The following is a 12,827-nucleotide window of genomic DNA, read 5'->3' as shown; positions in this document are numbered from 1 at the left end:
TTATTATTATTATTATTATTGTGTGTTGCAGTAGTTTGGGAATTGGGATTTCATGCTACTGTTGCTGTGGGGGATGGTTTTCCAGTCACTCTGGTGCTTCAGACACAGGTCATTAGACAATGAAGCATCACACTCGTTTATTTTTCATTGGGTTCATCATTTTATCCTACTAGCTAGTTCCCATTTCTATCCTATTTTTCTCTCTTCAGGCTTTACATATTGTGTGTACACATTTCCATGTCTTGTATAGTGTTTCTCTGCCTACCTTGTGGAGTATGGTCATAAAGCTATCCATATATTCGAAGTCCTAGTTTATTAGATTTGAGTTCATCACAGAAGTGTGTAAATGTAGGAAACATATTAAGGTTAGTAACTTTAAATATTTTGTAGATTTATTTTGTTCTCACTTTAAATGTTGACATTTATTCATGTATATTTGTTAAACTCTCATTGCATCATACATGATGACTCACTCTTCATCTCAATTCCCATAAACTAATACTTGACCATTTAATTGTATGCCTTTTCTCCATTGTTAATTAGTTTGTTTCACTTAACTTTGCTGTTCCACTTCACTGTGTTTTCAGATAAACTATAAATACCAGTCCCAAATTAGTTACACTGTATCAACACCTCATTATTATGTCACACCTTTGGGTCACTGCATGGTTATACAATTATAAATCAATACTGAACAGTTTGGTCTTTATTTTTTCACAAAAGAATGATTTCAATGCAGCCTACTAGTGAGCAATGTTTAGGTAATGCTATGGTTATCATTACTAAAAAAAGTTTATTACAAAAGAAGGCTCTCACAAGAACAGTGATTCGACATGGTTACTTATATCAATTATGTAATCCTAGCATGTATTCTGGATGACTGGTAACCAGGAGTGATAGAGTCACACCTTGTAAGGTGTACAATTCAATTTCCCTAGGCTGCCAGCCAGACTGGGTGGGACCAAGGACTGGTCACGTTAGAAATATTAAAGTCATTTCAGACCTAGCTCCACAAAGGAGTTAGGAAGGAAACATGTCCTAGTTAATTGGATGCCAGTACAAGAGAGAGCTTTCAGGTCTTGGTTAAAGCTCTTTGGTCATGGCCAGCAGTCGACACGATTTCACACCTACTTTCCTTCCATACTCACTTTCCCTATTTTCTGTATAGACACTGACTGCACTGAAGACAGGTTCACCATCAATGATTCAGGGAAACAAACAACCACTTCGGCTGACATGATGATCATACTTGGCACATAGGCTGCAATAAATTATAACTGAAAAATGTGGAAAATATTTTTAATTAAAAATCCGAAAAAGTAGTTAAACAGGCAGGGTGACTTTTACGACCTGTAAGTCAGACTACTGAACAACTACAGGTTTGATTTGTTTAAGTTCTATTTCTCACAAAGAAATGACCAGCAAGGGTAGGAGAGGGGATGAATGATATCTATGAAGCAAATTGCTGCTCCTCCTCCCACAAAACTAGCACAAGTAAACCACTCCTATCTCAGAACCTGGGTACACCTTTGATATCTCTGTAAATTTACAGCTGAAACAAAATTACTGTCAAAACGTGTGCTCATGTCTATTTCAAAGTTCAGTCACATTTCAGAATAAGTCACTCCTTAATCAATTGTCTAAAAGTATCTGCAGTCATCATTTTCAGTTCACTTGATAGTGAATTATGAAACTTAGATTCTTTGAAACAAGAGACATTTGTAGCTAATGTTGCTGAACATGTGAAAGGGTGTTCTGGGGCTTGCATTATGTTTATGAATTTAAACTGTGTAATGAGAGATAATTATCTAGCATTACTTTTCTTCAACTGTAGTTGTCGATACCAGTAATATTTTTTGAATTTTGGACAGGTCAGTATTATCTCAGCTGCTTTTCTGAAAAACTTCATATGATTATGTACACAATATGTTATATTTCAAGCTGAAATTTATGAATAGGAATTATTATTTTGGATGTTTTTATCAATAAATATTAGTTCTGATTGTATGCTCTGAACAGCAAATAAAATTGAACTGTATGCACACAACAAAGGGCAAAATATAGCCACTGAATTTCAGTGGACAAGCAGTCAGAATTTTAATTGCGTAATAAAGTCAGGAGGAAATTCAGTGCTGTTACATCAATGAGTAAGGAAAAAATTTCATCATTGAGCAAAAAGGACTTTTCTGTCTTCCTGGCTGGATCTAACGATGTTGCAAGAAATAAAAAAAAAAGGATCTCTTAATCTCATTAAAAAGAAAATTGTATGAGCTGAGAGGAACAAATATTGTTTTTTCAGTGCCACATTGTTAAGGCTTGAGAGAATAGTCCTGTGTAAACAAAGAAACTGAAAGTGCAAAGACAGAGATGCAAAATATTTGCAGGCAGTTTGAAAATGTAACATTTGTGAACATAAGCAATCTGAGGAAAAGATCCCACATAACACAGGGTTTTCATCTAAATAAACTTGGGAAAAATGTTATAGTAACAAAAATTTTAGATGTAGTAAATAAAATCTAAAATGTGCATTATGATGATACAGGAGTCATTCCTCTCATGGACGAGAAGCGCGTGTCACCTGGAGACTCAAATGAGAAACCTGCTGTCAGCAAAGCTACAATCCTCCAAGACAAATGTGAGATTTTGTTAATGCAGACAAACACCCCAAACACAAGCAGCTCACAGCACAGCATATTAGTTGTAGATGAGCAAACACCAGCAATAAGTGAAACACCAGCAACGCCATCATCAGAATCAGTAGCAGCAGCAAAAGCAACAGTGGCAGTAGCAGAATCGGCTTAAGAAGGAGCCAAAGACAAAATACATCTGTGTCACTCAGAGACAATTTTTTATGGGTTCAAGCCAGGAAAAAAATAAAAATGTGAAAATTCAGCCTGCCAACTCACAGATAAGTCACAGTAACATCTTATTTTAAACTCACCGGTAAAACAGAAAAAATATGAACTTGGTTCTTTTTCATCAAAAGTTGCAGTCACTAACTAGTAAAATAAGTGAAAATGAATCAAAAACTATGTCATTATTGTGTCTCACAGAACATTGTGTTCAATCTTTACCTGACAGCATGAATAATCAGAGCAATGCTATTATACCTGTAAAATTGATAAAACCTTGTGAAGACAGTGTGGATGTAGCAATTGATGAAATTGAAAGTGATCTTTTGCATGAAGTGTCTGACAACAGAGAGGATGATTCAGAATTTGTGTTCTCTTACATTAAAATTAAATTGATCAGTGGGAGGTAACTGTTGACTGATACAGATAGCCCAATCCTAACAATTTAGGGACAAGATCATGTTTAGTAAGAATTTTGTGGAAATGTCCATTGTTGGCACAACGATAAGAGAAGCCACTGGTAAGCAAAGTAAACTGGTAAAATCTCAGGCACTGCAACTTTTAGTATATAAGACATGGCCTTTGAACATGGATGCATGGTGATCCCTAGTCTGTAAGAAAATATACACTACATTTGCAGGTTCATACAACTGTATAATTCTGTTTGGTAATAGATTTGTGCTTCATAATTTGATACATATATGCCATGTGACTGAATGGGTAGATCCTTTTACAATTTTGAAATGGTACAATGCCATTAAATACCTGATAATAAACTTCTTATTTCACAATGCTATTAGGGTTAAATATTATTATTATTCCTGTGTGCTCTGCACACAATAATTAAATTTAACTGTCATGAACTCTGTTGGGTAAAATAATGGGTGTTGTGGTAAATTGAGTGAAGACTTATTTCATTCATATGTACTGCAAATATTAGGAATATTCTATTCTGACATGAATCTGTATACTTATAGGCAAAACATATGCCATGTCATGTGAAGGAGGTATTTAACAGCATACTTAGTAAATGAAACAATGTTTCAGGATTTGATGTGAAAGCTAGACAGGAAATTTCCTTATCGTTGGAGCATGTGACGAGAAATCTATAGATGAAACTGACAAATGTGGTTGGATGCAATCCCACACTCCTGTATGGCTGCACACTTCTTGGTCCAGCTGACTTACAAGAGATGATAGGTGCTGGGAAACCTACTCAAGCATCTAACAACTACACTCCTGGAACTGGAAAAAAGAACACATTGACACCGGTGTGTCAGACCCACCATACTTGCTCCGAACACTGTGAGAGGGCTGTACAAGCAATGATCACACGCACGGCACAGCGGACACACCAGGAACCGTGGTGTTGGCCGTCGAATGGCGCTAGCTGCGCAGCATTTGTGCACCACCGCCGTCAGTGTCAGCCAGTTTGCCGTGGTATACGGAGCTCCATCACAGTCTTTAACACTGGTAGCATGCCGTGACAGCGTGGACGTGAACCGTATGTGCAGTTGACGGACTTTGAGTGAGGGCATATAGTGGGCATGCGGGAGGCCGGGTGGACGTACCGCCGAATTGCTCAACACGTGGGGCGTGAGGTCTCCACAGTACATCGATGTTGTCGCCAGTGGTCGGCGGAAGGTGCACGTGCCCGTCGACCTGGGACCGGACCGCAGCGACGCACGGATGCAAGCCAAGACCGTAGGATCCTACGCAGTGCTGTAGGGGACCGCACCGCCACTTCCCAGCAAATTAGGGACACTGTTGCTCCTGGGGTATCGGCGAGGACCATTCGCAACCGTCTCCATGAAGCTTGAACATCATGCAGCCCGCCTCCAGTGGTGTCGCGACAGGCGTGAATGGAGGGACGAATGGAGACGTGTCGTCTTCAGCGATGAGAGTCGCTTCTGCCTTGGTGCCAATGATGGTCGTATGCATGTTTGGCGCCATGCAGGTGAGCGCCACAATCAGGACTGCATACGACCGAGGCACACAGGGCCAACACCCGGCATCATGGTGTGGGCAGCGATCTCCTACACTGGCCGTACACCTCTGGTGATCGTCGAGGGGACACTGAATAGTGCACGGTACATCTAAACCGTCATCGAACCCATCCTTCTACCATTCCTAGACCGGCAAGGGAACTTGCTGTTCCAACAGGACAATGCACGTCCGCATGTATCCCGTGCCATCCAACGTGCTCTAGAAGGTTAAGTCAACTACCCTTGCCAGCAAGATCACCGGATCCGTCCCCCATTGAGCATGTTTGGGACTGGATGAAGCGTCGTCTCACGCGGTCTGCACGTCCAGCACAAACGCTGGTCCAACTGAGGAGCCAGGTGGAAATGGCATGGCAAGCCGTTCCACAGGACTACATCCAGCATCTCTATGATCATCTCCATGGGAGAATAGCAGCCTGCATTGCTGCGAAAGGTGGATATACACTGTACTAGTGCCAACATTGTGCATGCTCTGTTGCCTGTTCTATGTGCCTGTGGTTCTGTCAGTGTGATCATGTGATGTATCTGACCCCAGGAATGTGTCAATAAAGTTTCCCCTTCCTGGGGCAATGAATTCACGGTGTTCTTATTTCAATTTCAAGGAGTGTATATCAGTCCTGTGACTGAAATTTGTAAATTGTTAGCCAAGAAATTATCCTATATGAAGACTTCATGGAACTATCTGTTTAGAAAAGTAGTCACTGCTATGGCCCGTGTTATTCCACATAAATGTATGCTTTTTTCAAGTAAGGGGATTAACTTCCCAATACATTATGTAACTTTAAATAACGCTGTGACTGATGATGTGTTATGTTCAACACCGAAGTGTTAAAAGTTCAAGAGTGTATTATATGAACCATGTTGTGAATAATTATCAGAATCTGATAAAATGAGGCACTGTTGGGTTAGGAGTCATACATTTCAATGAATATTCTTATCTCAACACTAAGTACATAATTTTTTATCAATTGTAAATGAATCTTCTAGGCTTCTATGTACGTAGGCTAGTTTGTATGAACAATTAGCAACTAGTGTGGAAGACATTTATGATTGAGATCACAAATTGATAATAGACTGTATAACAAGATGTATACACTTCTAATTTCACCCACTGATTTTAGTCCTCAAGCTACTTCATTATGTCATCATTCAAAGCTATTTATGAGTCTGATTAACTGTATTTATCCGAAGTACTACATTATTGTATCTCTTTGAAACTTGAGTTGTGGGCAAACTCACGCTTAACTCTGTTTTGGGTACCTCTGGTCATCATGACTGTGTGTGTCTACTCAAGGAGAGTGTGCGACTATTGATTGAGACTAGATGCTTCCTTTAATTATTCTTTACATATGATTGAACTTATTGATATATGATTATGAACTTTATTAATTTTGTTGTGTCAATACATTTCTGCTGGTGTGTACATGGTGCGATTTGGATTCATGGGTCAGTCCCCACATCGTAGGCATAGGCCTTAATAGATTCTCTTTTTATGGGTCAACATATCCTTATATACTCTGGTTTATGTGGATGATTGATTTTTTTTACTATACTCACACTTGTGACTCAATATTTTCTTCTGGTCTGTAAACGACATTGTGAATTTTTTGAGTCAGCTCACTCGCCGTACACCTAGGTTTTAATTTTTCCCCATCTTTTTTGATATCTTGAAGGTGTGACTTAATAGATGTAAAGTTACAATTTGTAATCCTAGTAATTTACATTGCCCTGCAGTTATTTCTATATTTTAATGTTGTAATATTGTAGTTTTGAATTTGTATCATTTGTCTTGAGACAGAATGTTCTACAGATCTGAAAATCTGATTGCCATGTCCTCATATATGTGCAGATTATAAACTTGTACAGTAGATATTTTTCTTATGTTTTCTGTAATATGTATCAGATACTTCTGTACATCTGTATTCAATCTTTTGGCATCATCTTGTACATCGTTTGGCAAACCTGATAGTAGCTCACAGAGTATCATGAATGTATTGTTTTAATATTATGTGAGGGAGATATTGTAATGGGACATCCTCCTCTAGCATTACTTTTCCTCAATTGTAGTTGTCAAAACCAGTAATATTTTTCAAATTTCAGACAGGTCAATATTATCTCAACTGATTTTCTGAAAAATTTCATAAATTATATACACAATATGCTATATTTCAAGCTAAAATTTATGAACAGGAATTATTATTTTGAATGTTATTATCGATAAATACTAGTTCTGAATGTGCAATTAATTATTTTTTTTTAGAAACATTTGAAATCACGAATTATTTGGTGCACTTAATATTTCTATTGTTAATAATGCAATATAGTACTGTTTATTATGTTTATTTCTGAATTCATTTATGAAATAATAATCAAAACTAATAGAAATTCATTTGTCAAGAAAAAATGTAACCACTTTGGAATATTGTTATTACCGCAGAATGAGGTAATAGTAAGCATGCGCCTGATGTGTTCAGATGTATTTTTGTTTTCTGGACAAACAATGTAATTTCAGCTTTGGTAATGTGAAAATTCAAAAGACTGTTTGATGTACTAAAATGTGACAAAATAAATTAATGTAAAAACAAAAATTCTTTGACAACAATCTTCAAAATTATTTATGTCAATTCAACTATGAGGACCTAAAATGTGAGAATTTCAACTTCAAGAATCAGACCCCTAGGCAAGAAGAACTGGAGCCAATTCTACAAGAAAAGATAAGTAAATTAAAAAGTTTATTGTAATCTTACTCTCCTCAAATTTTCAGAAAACCTTAGCTCATTATGGATAGTAGCTGCAACTGGGAAGGAAGGGGGTAGATTACAATTGCCACCACTCTAATGAATTTCTTCTCCTACATAAAACCTTTTTCTATTGTAGCTTGGCATGTTGTCTTACAATACTACTTCAAAGGCAAATGGGAAATACAATGTCAACATATGCCTTTCTTAGAGTGTTAAGGTATGTAGCTTTTTAATAGAAGTAAACTAGATGCTGTTTTCCATGTGCAATTAACGAGACATATGCACCAGTCATGCCCATGTCCACAGTTCGTGGTCTATTCACTAGCGTTGTTGCCTCTAGACCACAGGGTCACGGGTTTGATTCCAGGCTGGATTGTGGATTTTCTCTGCCTGGGACTGAGTGCTGTGTTGCCTTCATCATTTCATCATCATCAGTCATGAAAGTGGCTAAACTGGGCCATGGAAAGATTGGGACTTTGTATGAGTGCTGATGACCGAGCAGTTGAGTGCCCCACGAACCAATCATCATCATTATCAGTCATGCCCATCTGTACACAGCCAACTCTGCTGAATTACTCATCAACTTCTGAATTCACACAATTAAGAAAATATGTCATTCAGAGCTCACAGAAAAGAAATCCTTGATCTGAAATATGACATGGCTTTGCAAAACTTTCGTTCAAATTAGCAGAAACTGCTAAAATACATAAAAACCCACTAAAACTCAATGAAGAATTCAGAATTTACAAAATGCCTAATTTAAGAAGTTAAAAAGTCAGTAGTTAAATCATTAAATTCTAGAAAACCAGTACCTTTGCACAGCAAGGAAAGTCTAAGTAGGGAGAAAAAAATGAAGTATTGCATGACAGAGTTTAGCCTCATGAAAGGTAAAGAATACCTAAATACCATTTTGCATGCTTGATTTAATAACACAGGATGACACATGTGAGGCAGACAGTTTTTAATGAAATAATACTCAGCGAAATTTAAAATTAATGCATGTTTATTTACACAAAATCAAAGCTCATTATTTTGCCATTTTAGTTAACAAAGTTTTTTGGGAAAAATAACGTTGTCAAGGTGATGTCCATCATTTCGCATGCAGGACTCAACTCTCTTCTCAAAATCCTCCATCATATGGACTAAAATCTATGCAGGGTTGGTAGCAATTTCTTGAATGATTGTATTCTTCAACTCGTCCAAATTTTGTGGTTTGTGGTTATAGACACACTTCTTAAGGTACCCCCACAGAAAAATTCACATACTGACAAGTCGGGAGACCTGGAAGGCCAAGGAACATTGCGAAAACGTGAAATAATCTGGCCAGGAAACATGGGTCTAAGAACTGTCATTGAAGTGTTTGCAGTGTGTGGTGTTGCCCCATCCTGCTGGAACCAAACGTGTTTTAAAGGGGTTTGTTGTCTTCTTAGCTCTGGTTTCAAGCATACGAATGTAACAAACCAAATTAACAGTAACTATGGCCCTGTTCTCTTCAAAAAAATAAGGTCCAATAATGCCAACAGAGCCAAGAGCACACCAGACTGTTACTTTTTCTAAGTGTAGAGGATGCTGGTGGATAAGGTGTGGATGCTCTGGAGCCCAGTAACATAGGTTTTGCTTATTCACAGTCCTGTTTAAATGAAAATGAGCTTCATTGCTCATCAATAAAATTTCATTTTCATTCAATCCCAAAATCACTTGCATTCTGTAAGCGAAGTCTTCTCCTACAGCAAAATCAATTTCCTTAAGTTTTTGGACAATGAGCATTTTGTAGGGATGGAATTTTAATTCTTTATGCAAAATTCATCTAACTGATTCACGATTGATTCGTAACTCACTAGCATGATGTCTAGCTGACCGTCCTGGGCTTCTGACTGCTAGTTGCCTTATCCTATCAGCATTTTATGGTGTCGTTACTCTACGTCTTGGGCCAGGATGCTTCTTATCCAGTATGTTTCCAGTTGATTTGAAGTTTTTCACCCATCTGAGGATTGTGTTACGGCTCATAACAGCTCCATGTCGACCATAATTAAGCCGCTCATGAAACAATCGCTGTGTAGCAATAATAGACTCACCACTTTTCACTAAACTGTCATAGACAAACACTCGACGTTGCAAGTCCATAGTGACTGAGTAAATGAAATGGCGTCTTGTGTGGATCAGAACTATCCCCACCACGACCACCTCCCACCACCGCGCCCTCAGTACTATGCAGTTCAAAACCGTCCATCTCCCATGTGTCGCCCTGTAATAATAATAATGATAAAAACTTGAAATATTTCACCTGATGACTTTTTCTACAGATGGTCTCTGCCCAGGGTTTTGCAGAACCATCCAAGAGATCAGATCGTTTGCTTCACAGTTAGTTGTTGCAGGTGCATTGAAGCCTCTTCTAATGTTCTGAACAATCTGAGAGGCTTCTGTGCCAAATGGATGGTTTCCTCCTGTGAGTATAAAATGCACTACCATACCAGCCACTTGTATGTCTGACATAGTGGAGCATGACATTCGACGGTTCTGCTCGTAAGCTACACAAGTTTCACAAGACCACCATATTACTGATGAAGCAGGTGGTGGAGTGGTCTGATACAGCATCTGAAAATAATGACAGGAGTGTGAATACATCTGAAGTTATCAGTATGAACGTGTGACTTTTTGAGACACAGTGTTATTTTCACCTGACTGTTAATGAAAATAATATTATGACTGCAGTCATGTGAGAGAGTTGCATTTGTGGGTGTGTATATTTGTGACAATCTTTTTGTTGTGCCTATCTGCAACTCAGCATCTTCGTTATATGGTGAGTAGCAACTTTCCTTTTCATAATATTGTTTGTTAATGAGAATACATGTTTATGTAGCTAAAATGTTTTCCAGTATTAACTGTCAGTGTTATTTATCCTTATTGACACATATTTAATTCCTGAATAATACTGAAGTGCTTGCCAAAATAAACTGCAGGGAAGGAGAACACTGGAGCTTGCAGAAAAATTCAAAACCATAAGCAAAAAACAGTTTCATTTGTAAGCTGTTATTTCTAATAGATATTTCATTTGTGCAATGACCGCAACATCAATGAAACAGAAATTTATGCCAGTGGTAACATCTGCAGGCAAAGTGACTCTTTGTCCTGAAACCAAATAATTTTCATCCTTTCTATGTGACTGTCCATTGGTCAGTGACTCTTTTATTTGGCGACTCATGTATCATCCTCATTTACATGTTGTATTCCATCCTGGATTGTTCATTAGTGTTCAAGAATAAATTGAGTACCATTTTTTTTTTGGGGGGGGGGGGGGGGGGGGAGCAGATGAAGGGATAAAAGGTGTGAAACTAGTGCACAGAACTGCCACATCTACAGTAACAAAGCCCATAGTTGGACTGAAAACATGGACTTGCGAGTGATATATCTGTCCTCTCTAATACAAATCATTTTGAATTTATTGAGATCCTTCTGATCCTTCTGAATCCAGCAATTCCATATTTGCATGATTGTCAAGGGTCCCCAAATAATGTAGCAGAAATATTGCAGATAGATTAACCATAGCCTTGATAAACCATGATCCTGCTTGTGCCAGATTCTGACACATACTCTTAGTTTCTCCTTTCACTAGGCATAACATTATCTTATTAAAAGCAACCAACATTCAAATAGATTTCTGAATGACAATCCAGTGGCACACACAGAATGGTATGCTGTCATGTAAATTTGACCTTTGGTGCATGTTGCCTTCTTGATGTTACAACTTTAATAGCCAGTAATGTATTTAAAAGCAAACTTACAGCAAACACCACAAAAGGACAGACGCAAAAAGAGTTTAGATTGCATAAAGATACGCAAAAGGATCCACTTCCTGGAGTAACAGAAAGCAGCTTCACTAAAGTGGTGGAATCTTTGATGTGTGGAAAAATCTTTTTCGTGTTATAAGACTAGAGAGTAGAAAGAAGGTAAGAGCTGATGATAAAAAGTGAAACTGTGGTAAGGAAGCATTCTCATACAGATACAGAAAATGACAATACCTTCAAATGGGAAATCAGCTGATGATACTAAGAGTCAGAAGACTTTGAATAATCTAAACCCAAATATATTTTTATCTGTATATCTCTCAAATTCTGGGATTTACTGATACAACAAACAACTGTGTGAAACTTGTCTATGTAATTAAATACAAATATTATTTTCAAACTAAGATTATTTACCATTCATTTTATAAAATGAAACATGAGATACCTAAAGAAATTTCAAAATTATTCTTCAGAAATCTATAAAACAATTACTGGAATGAACATCAGTAACGAAGGCCAACAGATGCTGTATGACTTACTGAGAGATTTATTGGATCTTGGTACACAGGGTGGTTAGGAACGTGGTTGTCTGCCTTAAATCCCTTGCTACACCTACAACCACAACAAGACTATTTGCAAATATCAAATGAGCTTCACAGATTGTATACTTAACTAGTACTCAAACATAGATCCTTGTTTTTCACAGACAGGTTATGACATTTAGCTGGTTGCACCCAATAAAGAGTGTTTGGTATTATTGGAGTGCTAATTCTAAAATATATTAATATTCCATGTCTTATGCTGAAGGAATTTATTAACTGATCATGACTGATGAAAGACAGCAATGAAATATACTGAATACGAGACTGCTTTCTTGCAAATTGTACGCACAAATTTGTAACAGTTAACCAGAGAATAGAATAGAATAGAATAGAATCTTTATTGTCACAAGACATGTTATATACAGTCATTTGACTCACTCATCAATGCATAATTTTATGCCTACATAGGTATACGTAAAAAAAAGATACTTTAACAAAAAGCATATGCATGCACCCAGAAGCACATTACAACATAAAAAGATAACTGCATGTTACATTTCTTCTTGTTTCTTAAAATTTTCCACAATGCTCTAACTTTTTTTCTTTTTAAATGGACACATAAAAAAACATACAATTTTATTACAAGAGCATATGTGCATGCACATAGAACATAAGATAGAAAAAAATAGAAAAACAAACCAAATTTAATATCTCCTTTTTGTGTTCCTCGTTCATAAACTCGCCCAACATCTGCTTTTTAAATATTCTTCAGTGTGTGCTCCTGTGGGTTCTAGCTTGCTGTCCTTAAGCTTTGACAATATTTTGTTGTTAACCTTCAAAGCCATGTAATGTGGAATATTTTCAAAAATATTTGTCTGTGGCAAGGTAAAATATATAAATATTT

General features: G+C 37.3%; 1 protein-coding gene across 1 annotated transcript in view; it reads right to left on the bottom strand.

Annotated features, from left to right (window-relative positions):
- LOC126352186 (serine/threonine-protein kinase/endoribonuclease IRE2-like) overlaps positions 1–12,827 on the bottom strand; it is a 78,117-nt gene that overhangs the window by 27,655 nt on the left and 37,635 nt on the right. The window contains exon 4 of the mRNA XM_050002671.1: positions 9,881–10,191. Within this exon, the coding sequence (XP_049858628.1) occupies positions 9,881–10,191 (311 nt within the window). The remainder of the gene's footprint in view (positions 1–9,880; positions 10,192–12,827) is intronic.

This window comes from Schistocerca gregaria, chromosome 1 (genome assembly GCF_023897955.1).
Source record: "Schistocerca gregaria isolate iqSchGreg1 chromosome 1, iqSchGreg1.2, whole genome shotgun sequence".
Classification (NCBI taxonomy): domain Eukaryota; kingdom Metazoa; phylum Arthropoda; class Insecta; order Orthoptera; family Acrididae; genus Schistocerca; species Schistocerca gregaria.
This window is presented reverse-complemented; position numbering and strand designations above follow the sequence as displayed.